This window comes from Mustelus asterias, chromosome 12, assembly GCF_964213995.1.
Source record: "Mustelus asterias chromosome 12, sMusAst1.hap1.1, whole genome shotgun sequence".
Taxonomy (NCBI): Eukaryota; Metazoa; Chordata; class Chondrichthyes; order Carcharhiniformes; family Triakidae; genus Mustelus; species Mustelus asterias.
In genome coordinates, this window is record NC_135812.1 from 33816078 (window position 1) to 33833653 (window position 17576).

General features: G+C 44.6%; 1 protein-coding gene across 1 annotated transcript in view; it reads left to right on the plus strand.

Annotated features, from left to right (window-relative positions):
- The first annotated feature begins 635 nt into the window (after positions 1–635).
- The window catches only part of tspoap1 (TSPO associated protein 1), a 286284-nt gene continuing 269343 nt past the window's right edge, over positions 636–17576 (plus strand). Inside the window, exon 1 of the mRNA XM_078225016.1 lies at positions 636–1734. Coding sequence (XP_078081142.1) covers positions 1672–1734 — 63 coding nt within the window. The 5' untranslated portion in view covers positions 636–1671. The remainder of the gene's footprint in view (positions 1735–17576) is intronic.

The following is a 17576-nucleotide window of genomic DNA, read 5'->3' on the forward strand; positions in this document are numbered from 1 at the left end:
AGAGGGTGGCGCGCTTTCCACCTGCAGTGACACTTACCCCACTTGGCCAATAGAGGGAGCGAGACTCCATCTCCGCTGGACTGGAATGAACTAGACTGCCCTGGGCTGGAGTGGACTGGATTGGGCTGGGGTGGACTAGACTGGAGTGGATTAGATTGGACTGGACTGGGCTAGGCTGGGGTGGGGTGGACTGGAGTGAACTAGACTAGACTGGACTGGGATGGAGTGGACTGGATTGGACTGAGGTGGACTGGGCTGGGCTGGGCTGGGGTGGAGTGGGAGTTGGGCTATCTTTGACTTCTCCCCATTCATAGAGCAAACACAGCCATAATCACTAAATATACAGTGCTGTGAGGTGGGAGAAGCAGCTCATTTCTAATAGACATTTCATTCTGTGGGGAGGGGTGGGTGTTCGCCATTAAAACTGTTCTCGTCTGACCTCTTGGCCTTGTGTACCCTGTATACAGGCTAAGGAAGGCCAGTTTCTGCAGTCAGTGAATGTGCATACGGGAGTGTTAGAATCCTTTGCTCCTTTCCCTGCATGCAGTCCATACTGAGACTGAGTTTGTAAAGAGAAAATGAGTAATCGTGTAGTAATATATTTGATCTTCCATCCAAGAAAACTGGAACCAGGTTTCTGCGGGATTACAGACAGGAGCGTGAGGAGCTAGAGTTGACCAGAGAGAAGACACCGGAATAAAGTGGAGCCAAGGCATTATTGCTGAGTTTGGACAACGTGCAGATGAGGACGGTGCTGGGTGCAAATTAACCGAGAGATAATCCAAGGTCTGTGGAGGCTGAAGAAGCCCCCAGAGAAGGAAGAGATCGCACAATTGAGCCAGTGGGAAAGGAGCTGCTGTTAAAATACTCCTGACCGTGACTAGAATACACCGTGGCCACTAATAGTCACTGCGAGAGGAGCTCGGGGGCAAAGTGGCAGAAAGAAAATCAGGTGACTGCAAGAAAGAATTTCAGTCAAAACTCTTGCCAGTTTGATAGGGCAGAGGACTCTTAAAGATCAAACTCAGACATGGATTGAAATAACTTTACCACTCTGGTTAGTTTCTGGAGAAACCAGCAGAGAGAGAGGTGTGGGACATTTCTTCTTACTTTCCTGGTACCAGCTGTGTGAGAAACAGACATCACACAGTGAATATCAGGGAAACATTGAATGGGTATCTCCTTAACCCTCATGGAACCACCACTAAACAGGCACTCCACTGCAAGCTGGTGAGACAGGCACTACTTAACCCGGTTATCTACCTTTTACCCAGGAGTAGGATGCTGAAAAATTAATATCCTTGGTCATACTGTTGAGAAAAGCGCTGCTAAACTGGTATCTCCTGGTGAAGTTTGGAGAGAAATCCGACAGAATGGGCACCTTCCATTGAACTAGTGAGGGAGGCAACCCTGAATGTGCATTTAATCACTGCACACTCCTCGTGTTTCCTGGTAACACTCCTGGGAGACACACAACAGCAAACTAAACCGTAGCAACTGGCCAGAAAGTGCAGTAACAACAGCCTGCTCTCTCAATACCTCTGACCAACTCAGTGAGAGGCAATCTATTTATTAACGGGAACAGTATTAAACCGGCTTGTCATTAGGCACCTACACTGTGGTATCGAGGTCTGCTACGGCCCTCAGGCTTGGCAGCTACTCGCCGGATCCATGTCGTCTGGAAGGTGGCAGCTCCAGAAATCGTCACGATCGTTTGGCAGCACCAACAATGTGGTAAGATAATCCCAGTTTCTCCAACGTTCCGTGTGCTTCTGTTAAGACTGGGGCACCCTCAGACTTCGGAATAAATGTTAGCAGATTGGGTGCAGTTGTGAGCCACAGAGATTAGAAGTTAAAGACATTGGACTTGATTTTTAAAATCCTCACCCTTGTTTTCAGATTCCACCTTTGTCTAGCTCTTCCCGCTGTCTCTAAGCTCCCCGTTCCCTTCAGCTCCCAGAGATCGCTGAACTCCTCATACCCCAACCTCTTGTTCATTAAGAGTTCCATCGTTAGATGCCAATTCTGTTCTCTTCGCTCTAAACTCTGGAATTCCCTCCCCAAAACTCTCTTCCTCTCAGTGAAAAACTTTTGTCCTATTCCTGTGTGGCTGATGTCAAATTTAAAACACTCGTGTGAAATGCCCTGGCACATTTGGCTCTGCTAAAGGGACGTTGTATAAATGCAAGGTTTGTTTGTTGTTATATGGTACTCTGTCAGACACATACCTGGAGGTTCTGAGGCTTAATTCTTGGTCTACCTTGCGTTAGTCTGTCTCTGCCGGACTGACAGTTTTTCATAGATCATAGAATCCTACAGTGCAGCAGGAGGCCATTCGGCCCATCGAGTCTGCACCGATCACAATCCCACCCAGACCCCATCCCCACAACCACATGCATTTATCTTAGCTAGTCCCCCTGACACTAAGGAGGCAATTTAGCATGGCAAATCCACCTAACCCATACATCTTTGGACTGTGGGAGGAAACCGGAGCACCCGGAGGAAACCCACGCAGACACGGAGAGAACATGCAGACTCCACACAGACAGTGACCTAAGCCGGGAATCGAACCCGGGTCCCTGGCGCTGTGAGGCAACAGTGCTGACCACTGTGTCACCCCGTTTTGATGCTGTAACTAGTATCAGTGCCTCTAGATTAACAAGGTGAAGAATTGGAATTCCAGAGATTGGATATTGACTGAGGACAAAATCCGGCTTAACTGTGATCTCTGTCTGTGCTCAGATGAGCTGTTGGAGCTGACTTTATAAGGAACCAAGATTGGAGTGATAAGATGCGATGCACCTAAACACCAGAAGTGGCCCACAAGTCTTGCCCCGTGAGATGTGTGCTTGTGATGCCAAGGAATACAAGGCATATGAGCTAAGTGTTGGAAAATGGGATTTGAATAGTTAGGTGGTTTTTGACCGGCACAGATGCGATGGGCGGAAGGGCCTTTGTGTGTGCTGTAGACCTCAATGACTCTATGACACTCTTCCACCTCCCGATTCTCTGCTATTCCATCTAGTTGTTATCACTGACTAATTGGAGAAAAATGTTATGATGTGATGAGGGGACAGGGTAGCATCAGAAGGGATTGTAGTGGTGTGATTTATTTCTGCTTCAGTGCAAAATATCTATGTGTTGTGGTAGAGAGATCCCAAATCAGAGATGCTCAGGGAATGGTGCAGTGAGCATTCTGTATTAATACACCACACTGGGGTCATTAGAACCCTCGACACTGTGAGATTCAGCTCTCTGCTGTGCTAATAAAGGGTGTCACTTCTGGCTGCTTTCTTGGTTTCGTGGACACTTCAAAATAGTTCTTGGAATGTGGGCATCACTGGCAAGTCAGTATTTATTGCTTCCCCTCAATTGCCCTTGAGGAGGTGGTAGTGAGCTATCTTGAACGGTTGCAGTGCGTGTGGTGTAGGTACACCCACCTACTGTCCTGTTACAAAGGGAGCTCCAGGATCTTGATACAGCGACACTGAAGGAATGGCGACATAGTTCCAAGTCAGGATGGTCTATGATTTGGAGAACTTGAGGTGCTGGTGTCCCCATGTGTTTACTGCCCTTGTTTCTCCAGGTGGCAATGGTCATTGGTTTGGAAGGTGCTATTAAAGAAGCCTTAGTGAGTTATAAGACCATAAGACATAGGAGCGGAAGTAAGGCCATTCGGCCCATCGAGTCCACTCCACCATTCAATCATGGTTGATTTCAACTCCATTTACCCGCTCTCTCCCCATAGCCCTTAATTCCTCGAGAAATCAAGAATTTATCAATTTCTGTCTTGAAGACGCTCAACGTCTCGGCCTCCACAGCCCTCTGTGGCAATGAATTCCACAGACCTACCACTCTCTGGCTGAAGAAATTTCTCCTCATCTCTGTTCTAAAGTGACTCCCTTTTATTCTAAGGCTGTGCCCCCGCGTCCTAGTCTCCCCTGCTAATGGAAACAACTTCCCTACGTCCATCCTATCTAAGCCATTCATTATTTTGTAAGTCTCTATTAGATCTCCCCTCAACCTCCTAAACTCCAATGAATATAATCCCACGATCCTCAGACGTTCATCGTATGTCAGGCCTACCATTCCTGGGATCATCCATGTGAATCTCCGCTGGACCCGCTCCAGTGCCAGTATGTCCTTCCTGAGGTGTGGGGCCCAAAATTGCTCACAGTACTCCAAATGGGGCCTAACCAGTGCTTTATAAAGCCTCAGAAGTACATCCCTGCTTTTGTATTCCAAGCCTCTTGAGATAAATGACAACATTACATTTGCTTTCTTAATTACGGACTCAACCTGCAAGTTTACCTTTAGAGAATCCTGGACTAGGACTCCCAAGTCCCTTTGCACTTTAGCATTACAGTTGTACACATTATGACCACGGCGTGCCAGTGGTGGAGAGAGTGCATGTTTTAAGTCAGTGGATTGGGCGAAAAGTTGCTTTGTCCCTGGATGTTGTAGAGCTACTTGAGTGTTGTTAGAACTGCACTCATCCAGGCAAGTGAGGATTATTCCATCACACTCCTGACTTGTACCTTGTAGATGGTGGGCAGGCTTTGAGGGGGGGGTCAGGAGGTGAGTTACTCGCCGGAGAATTCCCAGCCCTTGACCTTCACTTGTAGCCAGGTTATTTATCTGATTTATTCTGTTAATTTTCTGGCCAGTAGTGCCTCACAGGGAGATTTGGTGATGATAATGTCATTGAGAGTCGAGGGGAGAAGGTTAGAATCTCTCTTGCTGGAGGCGGCCATCACCAGGAGCTTGTGTGTTTAATGTTACTCATTCACCTACATTTGTATGTTGTCCAGGTCTTGCAACACTTTGGCATGGACTGAATCATAGAATCATAGAAACCCTACAGTGCAGAAAGAGGCCATCTGGCCCATCGAGTCTGCACCGACCACAATCCCACCCAGGCCCTACCCCCATATCGCTACACATTTACCAGCTAATCCCTCTAACCTACGCATCTCAGGACACTAAGGGGCAATTCTTTTAGCATGGCCAATTAACCTAACCCGCACATCTTTGGACTGTGGGAGGAAACCGGAGCACCCGGAGGAAACCCATGCAGACACAAGGAGAATGTGCAAACTCCACACAGTGACCCAAGCCGGGAATCGAACCCAGGTCCCTGGAGCTGTGAAGCAGCAGTGCTAACCACTGTGCTACCGTACCGTACCACTGCTTCAGCATTGGGAGTTGTGAATGGGAGTGAACACTGTGCAGTCATCAGCAGATATCTCCACTTCCTTTGTGCTAGGGTATGACCCCAAAAAGTCAAGAGTTTGCCCCTAATTCCCATTGACTTAATTTTTCTAAGTTTTCCTTAGGCTCCTCGATGCCACACTTGGTTAAATGCTGTCTTGATGTCAAAGGCAGTCACTGTCACCTCACCTCTTGAACTCTTTTGTTCATGTTTGCATCAAGGCTGTAATGAGATCTGAAGCAGAGTGGCCCTGGCGGAATCCCTATTATAGCTGAGTGAGTGCCACTTTATAGCACTGTCAACAGCATCGTTCATCACATTGCTGATAATTGAGAGGAGGCTGATGGAGAGTAATTGGCCAGGTTGGATTTGTCCTGCTTTTTTATGTGGTCAGTACATAACTGGGCAACTTTCCACATTGCTGGGTAGATAGATACCAGTGTTGTAGCTGTACTGTAACAGCTTGGTTAAGGATGCAGCTATTCCAGAGCACAAGTCATCGGCGTCATTGGTGGAATGATGTCAGGATCCTAAGCCTTTGCTGTGTTCGATGTCGTCAGCTGTTTCTTGATACAACCTGGTGTGAATCAAATTGGCTGAAAACTGGCTTATGTGATGCTGGGGACCTCCAGAAAAGGCTGCGATGGATTTTCACTCGGCACTTCTGGCTGAAGATTGCTGTGAATGCTTCAGCCTTATCTTTTGCACTGATGTGCTGGGCACCTCCATCATTGAGGATGGGTTGTTTGTAGAGCTTCCTCCTTCTGTGAGTTGTTTAATTGTCCACCACCATTCACAGCTGGATGTGACAGATTCGATGTGTTTGTTGTAGGAGAACTTTGATCTGTCCGTAGCATGTTGATTCTACTGTTTAGCATGTAAGTAGTCCTGTGATGTATCTTCAGTAGGCTGATGTTTCAATTTCTAGGTATGCCTGATGCTGCTGCTGGCATTCCCTTCTATAATCCTGCCTTGAAGGTAATGATAGAGTGGGGGATATGCTGGGACATGAGGTGGGTGAAGTGGTCGCTCCTACAAATACTCACGTGGACAGATGCATCTGTGTCAGGTAGATTGTAAGAATGAGGTGTGTTGGTTCTCCCATCCTGTCACAGGTCCAGTCTGGTAACTATAACTGGCCAGTTCCTTCAGTGGTAATAATACTGATTCTTGGTGGTTTCCTCCAGTTTCATTCTTGGTGGTGGTCATTGAAGACACCCAGCAGAGTACATCTGCTACGTTGTGTTATGGAGGAGTACAGATTCATCAGTTGAGAACACAATTGTCTAGTGTTCTTGTCCTATGCGCTGTGGATATAAATTGAAAAGAGATCCATTTAGAAAGCCTCTAATAGTCCCATCAGACAGCACTGTCCATTCACTGGCCAGTACAGAGCTTAGCCTGGAGCACCATAATGAGCTGTGTGGACCTCAGAAGGATATAGCATACCATTACTGCCCTGAACAACCCCATATAGTCCTCTCACTCTCTGTTGTAGTCTCTAACCAGGGCACCATACACTCCTTGCCGTCATTATTTGCAATCCATATTGCTGACAGTGAGAGGTTTATGCTCAGGTGATTTGCTCAATATCATAGAATCATAGAATTCCCACAGTGCAGAAAGAGGCCATTTGGCCCATCGAGTCTGCACCGACCACAATCCCAGCCAGGCCCTACCCCCTTATCCCTACATATTTACCCGCTAATCCCTCTAACCTACGCAACTCAGGACACTAAGGGGCAATCTATTCTGGTGGTTCTCTCTGATCAGTTGAATACTTTCAAGGTGTCCAGTCACACAACACCGCTTCAGACCCCATCTTACCGTTCAATCATCTGGAGCGAATCAAACCCAAATGCTTTTGACAGGAATGAAACAGTCTCACAAAGGCTACAATACTGACCACGCCCCTCATGAGACACACTGGGCAGTGTAACACAAACACTCCTAATGTATATGCAGATTTTTATTATTCATTCATGGGATGTGGGCGTTGCTGGCTGGGCCAGCATTTATTGCCCAGCCCTATGGGTGGTCAGTTAACAATCAACCCCTTTACTGTGGCTCTGGAATCAGATGTAGGCCAGACCAGGTAAGGGTGGCAGATTTCCTTCTCTAAATGACATTAATGAACCAGATGGACTTTTACGACAATTAGACATTAAATTCCAGATTTTTATTGAATTCAAACCTGCCGTGATGGGATTTGGCCGATCAACCTAACCCGCACATCTTTGGTCTGTGGGAGGAAACCGGAGCACCTGGAGAAAACCCACGCAGACATGAGGAGAATGTGCAAACTCCACACAGACAGTGACCCAAGCCGGGAATCGAACCCAGGTCCCCGGAGCTGTGAAGCAGCAGTGCTAACCACTGTGCTACCGTGCCGCCCGACGGATAATAGTTGGCAGTAAAAACGGAATGTTTTGCAGCAGTGAATTGCAGTAGCAATGTAAACCCTGATGCTGAAGGCATGATTGAATATGATTTGTGCACGGTTGGATCTTATAAAGATGGTCATATACTCCTGTTTGTAACAGGCGTGGTGCCTGGAAGACATTCACTGCACAAAATCCTTTGTTTCCATAGCAACTTTTGAAAAGAATAATCGAGAAACTGAGAACGTAGCCAATGTCTCTCATCTCCGACCCAGAGACTAAATATAAACTCTCCGGATGATAGAGACAGTGGTGTAATAGTATTGTCATTGGACAACGAGTCCAGAAGATTCAGGGTAATGCACTGGAAACCTGGGTTAAAATCCCATCACGGCAGGTTTGAAGTCAATAAAAATCTGGAATTTAATGTCTAATTGCTGTAAAAACCCATCTGGTTCATTAATGTCTTTTAGAGAAGGAAATCTGCCACCCTTACCTGGTCTGGCCTACATCTGATTCCAGAGCCACAGTAAAGGGGTTGATTGTTAACTGACCACCCATAGGGCTGGGCAATAAATGCGGGCCCAGCCAGCAACGCCCACATCCCATGAATGAATAATAAAAATCTGCATATACATTAGGAGTGTTTGTGTTACACTGCCCAGTGTGTCTCATGAGGGGCGAGGTCAGTATTGTAGCCTTTGTGAGACTGTTTCATTCCTATCAAAAGGATTTGGGTTTGATTCGCTCCAGATGATTGACCGGTAAGATGGGGTCTGAAGCTGTGTTGTGTGACTGGACACCTTGAAAGTATTCAACTGATCAGAGAGAACCACCAGAATAGATGTGTAAAGGGATTAAACTAGTGAAAAGGGGAATGTGAATGGATGTTATTTATACAGGCTTCCAGAAGGCATTTGATAAGGTCCCTCACTCGAAAGTGGCTAAGAGACCAAAGACATAGGAATGGTGGGTAGATACTCTAATTATCAGGATGCAATTTCTGGTGTCCCGGAAGGATCTTTGTTGGGGGCCCCAACTATTCATTGTATGCACCAATGACAGCACTTCTGCCTCACAATGCCAGGGACCTGGGTTCGATTGCAGCCTTGGGTGACTGTCTGTATGGAGTTTGCACGTTCTCCCTGTGTCGACATGGGTTTCCTCCGGGTGCTCCAGTTTCATCCCACAGTCCAAAGATGTGCATTGGCCATGCTAAATCGTGGGTTAGCAGGATTAGCAGAGTAACTATGTGGATTTGTCAGGCTGATTCCTGGGATGGCAGGTCTGTCATATGAAGATAGACTAAGTCGGTTAGGATTTTATTCACTGGAGTTTAGAAGAGTGAAAGGGGATCTCATAGTAACTTATAACATTCTAAAAGGGTTAGACAGGGTAGATTCAGAAAGAATGAACCCAATGGTGGGAGAGTCCAGAGCTAGGGGTCATGGTTTGAGTATAAGGTGTAAACCTTTTAGAACTGAGGTGAGAAATTTCTTCACCCAAAGGGTGGTGAATGTGTGGAATTCACTAGCATAGAAAGTAGTTGAGGCCAAAATGTTGTCTGATTTCAAGAAGAAATTAGATATAGCTCTTGGGTCTAAAGGGCTCAAGGACATGGGTGGAAGGGGGTATCAGAATATTGAATTTGATGATCAGCCATCACCAAAATGAATGGCAGAGGAAGTTAGAAGGGCTGAATGGCTTACACCTTCAACCCTCCCAGCTTCCTCTGCCATTCATTTTCAATTAGTTTCAATTAGTTTCTATGGATACAGCGGGTATGGCCTGGGTGGGATGCTCTATTGGAGTGTTGGTGCAGACCCGTTGGGCTGAATGGCCTCCTTCTGCACTGTAGGCATTCTATGATTCAAATGTGTTGTTGATGGGTGACGATGTAAGTGTTACAGATGTAAACATAACATTTGCAAAGAGAAATAGGTAGACTAAGTGAACGGACAGAAGTGTGGAAAATGGATTTTATTGGGGACAAATGTGAGGTCATTCACTTTGGAACTAAAGAGATAAAACGGGGTAATTTTTAAAAAGTGAAAAGTTGGAAACTGGAGGTCCAAAGAGACTTTGGGCTCCAGGTACACAATAGTTAAAATGTCATTAACAGTTACATAAAAATTTAGAAGGCAGGTCTTTATATATAGAGAAAGAGAATACAGGTGGCTAATGTCATGCTACATTTCAGAGCCCTGGTCAGACCACACTTGGAGAACTGTGAGCTGTTTTGGGCACTACACTTTGGGATGAATAAATTTGCCCTGGATGGAATGCAGTGTAGATTTACTAGAAGGATATCTGGACTAAAGGGAGATAAAAAAGAAAGACACGCATTTATATTGTGCATTTGGTAATCACCCAATTTCTGAAAACGCTTTAAAGTCATTGAAGTACTTTTGAGGTGTAGTTGTTGATGTGATGTCGGAAATGCGGCAGCCAATCTGTGCACAGCAAGCTCCCATAAACTGCAGTGGGATAACGACTAGATAATCTATTTTTGTGATGTTGATTGGGAGATAGTTCAGGACAGTGGATTAACTCCCCTGTGAAACAGTGCCATGGAACCTTTCCTGTTCACCTGAGAGAACAAACAGGACATCGGTTTAACGTCCCATCCAAAAGACAGCGCCTCCTGACAATGCAGCACTCCCTTGGTATTGGAGTGTTAGCCTTGATTTTTTGTGCCCCGGCCTGAGAATGGGACGTGAGCCGAAAAGCTTGTGATTGAGTTGAGAGTTCTACCATCTGAGTTACAACTGACACACATGCAAGTTAAACAAACTAGGATTGTATTTCCTGCAATTCAGAAGGTTAAGGGATGATTTGATTGAAGATATGAAAGGGAACTGATAGAGAACATTTGTACAAACAACTTCCACTCATTGGGAAATCTAGAACTGGGTCAAAAAGATGAGATCCAAACCTTTCAGCAGTGAAATTACACAACATGTCTCCACTCTGTTGCAATCTTAGTTGAGTTATAAGAAAATCTCAGAATGGAACTCTGGCTGAAAAGACTGTAACTTTTATTTTTTTATTAGAAGTGGAGGAACAGAGTTACAGGACAGCTAATTAGTTTTAACATGAAAAAATGGATTATGATACAACACTCTTTTATTTCCCCCTTTATCTTAACAATGACACACAGGTTTTAAGATTAACACGGATTACAAAGTACATTTTAAGGTACAATGGTCCCATTAACATAGCGTCTCCTTTAAGGACACAGATTGTCTCTGGTCAAATACACGCACACCTTTTTGATTCCAAATTAGTGACTTTAGTTTTCTCCTCAGAATCCCCCCCCCCCCCCCCCCCCGCCCGATGACTGTCACATGCAAGTTTCCAAATACTACTCCCAAAAAACACAATTTATAATCTTCTCTCATAATAATAATGTTTTATCTTCGCGGTTTGCATTCTGAAATCCAGTCTCGGTTTTCCAAATGTCACTTTTAAAGCTTTTGTTTCACTTTTAGCAGCGAATCCAGTCCAGGATTTTACACTAACCCCTTTTAGGATTTCTTCATCTAGACCGCTGTACAAACTGTTCACAATTGTTTTAACTCTCAATTCCCAGACTGTTAAAATTACATTAAACGTTTCACCTACCTCTGACGTATGCTGAGCCACTTTAAATCTGGTTGCTGCAATTGTTCTGTAATTCAGAACACTTTGTTTACTCTTCCTTGAATTCTTCTGAATAGTAACTTGGTCTTTGTTCTCTTACCTTGGGATGTCTTAAGCATTCTTTCTGTCCCAATTCCCTCGTTATCAGGATTGTTTCTTGTTCCTTAGAAAGCCTGCATATTTGCAACTCTCTTGTCCTGTTCAGCTTCGCCTGGCAGAGTCGAGAGAGGTTCACTCCCAAGTGTCCTGTCTCCAATTGCTCCGGCTTTCCGTTAAAAGTAAGAACAATGGAAAGCTTGTCCCTTTGGAAAGTGGACTCCTGTTGCTAAGCAATGACTTCCTACTATTTGCTCTGCATGGCGAAGCCTTCTCTACGCACAATAGAATCATTGGAATTGAAACCAACCCCCACAAACACAAACACCTTTGTCACCATGAATCTAACGATAGGTTTAACTCTCCCAGGCATAGAAACATCAAATTAAATCCACGTAAAACTATATTTTATTTTTAATGTTTACAAATGCAAATATAAATCCCTTAAAACTACCTTTATTTTGCAAGCAACACAAAGGGAGGTGGAAACTTGGAACCCGCTTCTGCAGTTAGCAACTGATGCTAAACCAAATATTCATTTTAAAACTGAGAATTTTGTTAACCAAACGCAAGAAGGAATTGGAAAAATATGTAAGGAGAATGTGTTCTGGGAATGCTGCTGGTTTCCGAGTTCAATGTGATTTGGGAATGCTGTTGATTCCTGTGTTCACTGTTTCCTGGGATGGTTTGTGGTCTCTCATAGTGCGACATGGTTTAAATATGCTATTTGAAGGACATTTCTATTTTGTAATAATCTCCGAGAAAGAGCAGTGCAACAAAGTGTGGTTTGCTTGATGCCTTAAAGTTTGGTACCCATGATGCTGAATAATTTCCAATTCTGACGCCGGCTCCACATTGCTATGCTGTTGCTTGACATTTATAGGCTGCGGGACCATCTGTTTTTTCCAGCTGCTTGTATATGTTCTCATGTTAAGACAACTGTTGGTTCACAGTCAGCATGTAAGTTTTTAACTGGAGTGCCCCTCCTCCCCCTTTCTGATTATAGGGTGAGGATTACAGAGCTGATCCACACTTACTGCCACTTCAACGTGGAGGCTGCTTGAGACAGCTATAATTGAAGACCATTAATTCCAGCTGTGCTCTTGCTTTATATAGTAGGAGATAATTAAGTGTATTTTTGTATATCGCAAAACGACATTGATGTTAACCTCAGAGCTTTAAACCATCCGTTTTGGCTGTAGCCCTCAGAATATTGAGTGTTTGCATCCAGTCCACAATTTGTTGGGTGAGTGTCTCACGTTTAATATGTAGCTGTGTTAGACACTCTTGTTTCATTCACTGACCTGGGTTTGGGTCCGTTCCAGATGGGCTGAAGATCTCCTATTACTGGCTGTGAGCTGAATGTATTTGGGGCAATTCCAAGCTGAGTGGTTGAGTTGCCAACACACAACTGCTCTCAAGTTGTCAATCTCAAACACATGAATGCTGGTAGAAAATTAGAACTGTCATTGCAGAACTCTGCTGTTTGCATTGCTCACATTGATGCTAAGGGCACATAGTTGGAGAAGTTTGGAGGAAACATTGTCCAGTCTTTGACGTGTGCCATACCTTACTAAGCCTGCCATCCTTCCTTACCGATGTCTCTCCTTTGATGATTGCAAGGAAAGCTACCCAAAGTATGGATGCAAATTGCAGATTGATCAGAGGGTTGCAGCAGGATGCCTCCTACACACTGGTAAGGTGCAGGCTGAATCCTGTGATTCAAACACTGGGCAAAATTGCAGTCTGGCTTAATTTGGGCAGGAAATGTTGGTTGTTCACATGCTTAGAGCATGTTGCTGTTACTCAGGCAGATGGTCAAGATGCAATGATTTGCTGCTATGCAATTCCTGTAACCTCAGTGTTTGAATGCAGTGTTTGTTATTCTCTCATCTCTTGTTCCTGCTCACACTTCAACTTTGTGTTCTTCTAGTTTGAGGCTGAGTTTCGGTCAGTTTAATTTACCATGCTAACTGATATCCCATAAATCAGTGCAGGCTGCTCCATGTGTGTTCTATTGCAAATCATCAAACTTGTGTGTTTCATTTGAGTTCAGTCGTACATTAGACAACATGAGTATTAATGGATGCTGCCCATGGTTACAGAGAGTAATTCATTTGAATAATTTAGTGTCTGAATGATTTGATTTAATGTGCGTCTATATATGCACATCAGAATGTCAGAGAATGTCACAGGCGGAGAGATGCACACCAAGAGGGGAGGCTAAAGGGAGATCAAGGAACAGAAGAGGCAGTGGATAACTGACTGACTACAATCAGAGGGGATAGAGGATAACTGGTCATCTATAATTAGAGCAGAATAAGTAGCTATGCGGAGCAAGGGGATAAACAGTAATCCGAGTGAGCCAGAGAAGTAAAGGGAATAAATTGGGATGAATGATTGGAAAGGATTTGCAGATTTATGGACAAAGTCCACAATTGGACTCGGGTGACGATCCTGAAATCAATTTTCTGTAGCACTGGGGACCACTTGAGGTGGCAAGAAGATGGTGATGAGGGCCTGGGATTGAGGAAAGGGTGTCAGACCATAGAGTTCAGTAAAAGATGAATTCTGTAAAGGGGGAAGATAGGGAAGAGGTTGTGAAAAATGAAGCTTCAAGATTAATTCAGAAATGAGAGATTCAGCAGTTATAAGGTTGAGGTGAAGGTCTAAGCGGACAGAGTAACAGAGGTTTTTCTGATGAACCGGGTTGTGGGTTTTCAAAGCTTCCATCAAGATCAAATCTAACACCAAAGAGCTGCAGCTCAATATCTGGCACCAAATGCCGACATTGAATAGTAAGAAACCATACCCCAGATCTTCTGGTGTCTGGATGGTTGTATTAAAAGGTAACCTGGAAGATGCACAATGGATACAAGGAATCTGTGAGAATTGCCTGGGAACTTCCAGCTTCCGATGGACAATTCCCCTGCACCTGGAACCCTCCAAAAAAGTCTCCAACTCAGAACTCAGAGTCGGAGACTTTGGAGGATTCCAACTCATTAATCTGGAGAGTTCCCTAGCAAAAGCTAGTCAGGAAGAAACCATATCTAATTCCTTGGTAACTATACAAGTCCATTCCGAAGCCCCCAAACATCCCTCAGAGCACCCCCATCCCCACCAACTCTCTGACCCCCAACCCTCCCATCCCCACCGGCCCTCCGACTCACTCCACCCCCCCAAGCCTCTAACTCGCTTCTTGACCTTCTGACTCCCCCCCCACCCCCCCCCCCCACCCCACCCCACAGCTCTCCACCCCACAAACTCTCCAACAATCTCTGTCCCCCCTTCCCCTCATTCCCCTCACAAATGCTCTGACTTTCCCCCCACCCCAATGTTCCAACTCCTCTCCTGACCCATCCATGTCACCATACTACCCTGCCACCTACCTGTCACTCCACCACCATACCAACTTACCACATTCACACTCATTCACTAATGTAGTGACAAGCTGTTTAAATGTCCCAAACCTTTTTGGTGTGTGAGTGAATGAAGATTAGCATAATATGGCAGCTGCTGCCATTAACAGGAGACATGGCTTTGCTTCCCCTGATGACCCTGCCCCATGAGGAAGGACTCTGAGAACATGTAAGCTTCGCAGTTCTGAAGAGGCTTGGTTTGGAAGTCTGGGTCAGGGATTCGGAGCTCTGGTGCTGTGTAAAAAATAAACTTGAGCAGAATGACAATATGACACTGCTCCCCACTCCTCAGAAGATTCATAGATCCCTACAGTGCAGAAGGAGGCCATTCGGCCCATCGATTCTGTACCAACCACAATCCCACCCAGGCCCTATTGCTGTAACCCCACACATTTACACTGCTAATCCCTCTGGCACCAGGGTTAATTTATCATGACCAGTCCACCTAACCAGCATTGCTTTGAAGTGTGGGAGGAAACTAGAGCACGCGGAGGAAACCCACGCAGACACACGAAGAATGAACAGACTCCGCACAGACAGTCACCTGAGGCCGGAATTGAACTCGGGTCCCTGGCGCTGTGAGGCAGCAGTGCTAACCACTGTGCCACCATGCTGCCCAATTAATAATTAGGACTAAGAGAAGAGTTGGAGGGGATGCTGTTATTAAACAAGTGGAAACCGATCCCCACTTGCAGATGATGAAGTTGATTGACTGGAGAGGCCAGGAATGGTGTCCTGGGCACATCGGAAGTTATAGTGCAGATCCAGAAGGCGATACCATCGGCAAAGTCATTTGATGGTTGAGGAAGTGGTAAAAGCATATACTTAGTGCAGTTACTGCTACAACAAAGAATTGTTCACCTTTCGACAATAATTAGCATCTGATTCAGGCTTGAGTGGTTTATTCAACAAGTTTGAATATATATTCCCTCAACCATATTTTAATCTATCTGTTTTCAGTTTCATTAAATGACAATCAAGAAATACAAACATGGGATTAAATCTGACTCCTGAGTTGAGCTGATCCACTTTCTAAAAACCCAAATAAAAGCGGATGTGGGAAATTTGAAATAGACACAGCAGGTCTGGCAGCGCCTGTGGAGAGAAACAGAGTTAACGTTTCAGATCTAAACAACCTTCTACAGAATAGTGCTGCCAGACGCTGCCAGACCTGCTGAGTTTATCCAGCACTTGCTGTTTTTAGCCAAGAATTTGAACTCTCTTTTGGCTTTCGGCTGCCTTAGGCTGCAAATAGTCATGACTTTCTCCCGTGGTTCTCGTCATAAATCAGCTCATCGTTCTAGCTCTGTATTGGCATGCTAAGGGATGGTAGTTGCCTTATTTCTCTTATCTTGGAGATACGGTCTGCACCTTTCAGGAATGCATCAGTCTACACTGTCAAAGTACTAGTTATAAGCAAGAGTGATTCCCCACGTTGGATCTCTTAGCAACCAGCTTTCTCATCTTGGTAAGGGTCACCCTTCACCTGGAAGTTACAGTTAAATGGAACAAAAGCATTCTCTATTTCTAAGCTTCCTTTATTCATAAGCAGCAAGATCAAGATTCAATCGCCAAACACTGCCTCCATTTTGCTTTCTGGCCAGAATGTTAATGCAAAGCCTGCTGGGATATTTAACCATTTAAATACTTTGATGTATTCTAACACTCCCTTCTCTTGAGCCATGGTGAAACCATTCTGTGTCAATTTTCATATGGAAACTTTCATTTTAACCCATAACTTTCTTTCTTGCACATCCTTAAGGCAGCTTGAATTATCCCGAAACTTAGACAATTGGAGCAGGAATAGGCCATTAGGCCCTTTGAGCCTAATTGACATTATCTTTACACAAGCACATGTACTGCTCGAACAGATCTTTTAGCTCTTGTATCATTTGTTGATATTTATCAGTAAGCTTCCACTTGGGAGAAGATTCTGCTGAGCTGGATCACTGGTTTTCTCTTTGGTTTTAAGTTATATAGATGAAAACTGCTCCTGAGTTTTATTTTATTGGCAAATACTATGCATCATCAGACAGAAAGGGAGAATGATAATACTTAGTAGATAATGCTGTGGTGTGCCATATTACCAAGAAATTGTGACTTGAAAAATTCTCTAGCTCTCCTTCCATTATCCATCTCAGGAATATTGCTTGCTGAGTATTAATTCTTTCTAGCGTTCATTTTTTTTTCTAATTTTAAGGTTAATTCCAAGGACAGCCAGCTTGAATTTTCTAAGTCTGAATTCTATGTCCCTCTTTACTCTAATTTCAATCTCTCTGACAGCTACCGGTGTGTTTAACTTTGTCTTGATTGTTTCATTAAAAGGTCGGTTTCTCCATGTGTTAGTATCTTGATTAAAAGTTTCCTCACTCTCCTGAATCACATTAACCATTTCATGCCATGCTGTTCTGAAGTAACTGAGCACCGAGACCTATTCTTCAGTACGTCTTCACCCTGCAGTTCCACATGACAGCTGTTTCTCAGTGTTCAGTGTAGGCAAAGACACAAACATCTTCAAGGTAAAGCTATCACTTGACTGCTCTCTTGCACACCTTCTTGACTTTTGCTCGAATATCCATCAACGCGAATCCGTCCCCCCTTCCTTCATCATCCTTTCCAGCCAAAATGTTAATGCAAAGCTTGCTGGAATACCTGCTCCTTTAAATAACTTGAAAATGTCCCAAGAGATGGAAACATGGTGCAGAGATTGAGACACATTGGAGACAGTGGAGATAAAGGGCGTCACCAACTGCGTCAGCGGCTGAAGAGGATAAAAAAGTGCAGGGAACAATGGCCACAAAGACACCAGATATGGTGATATCGGAG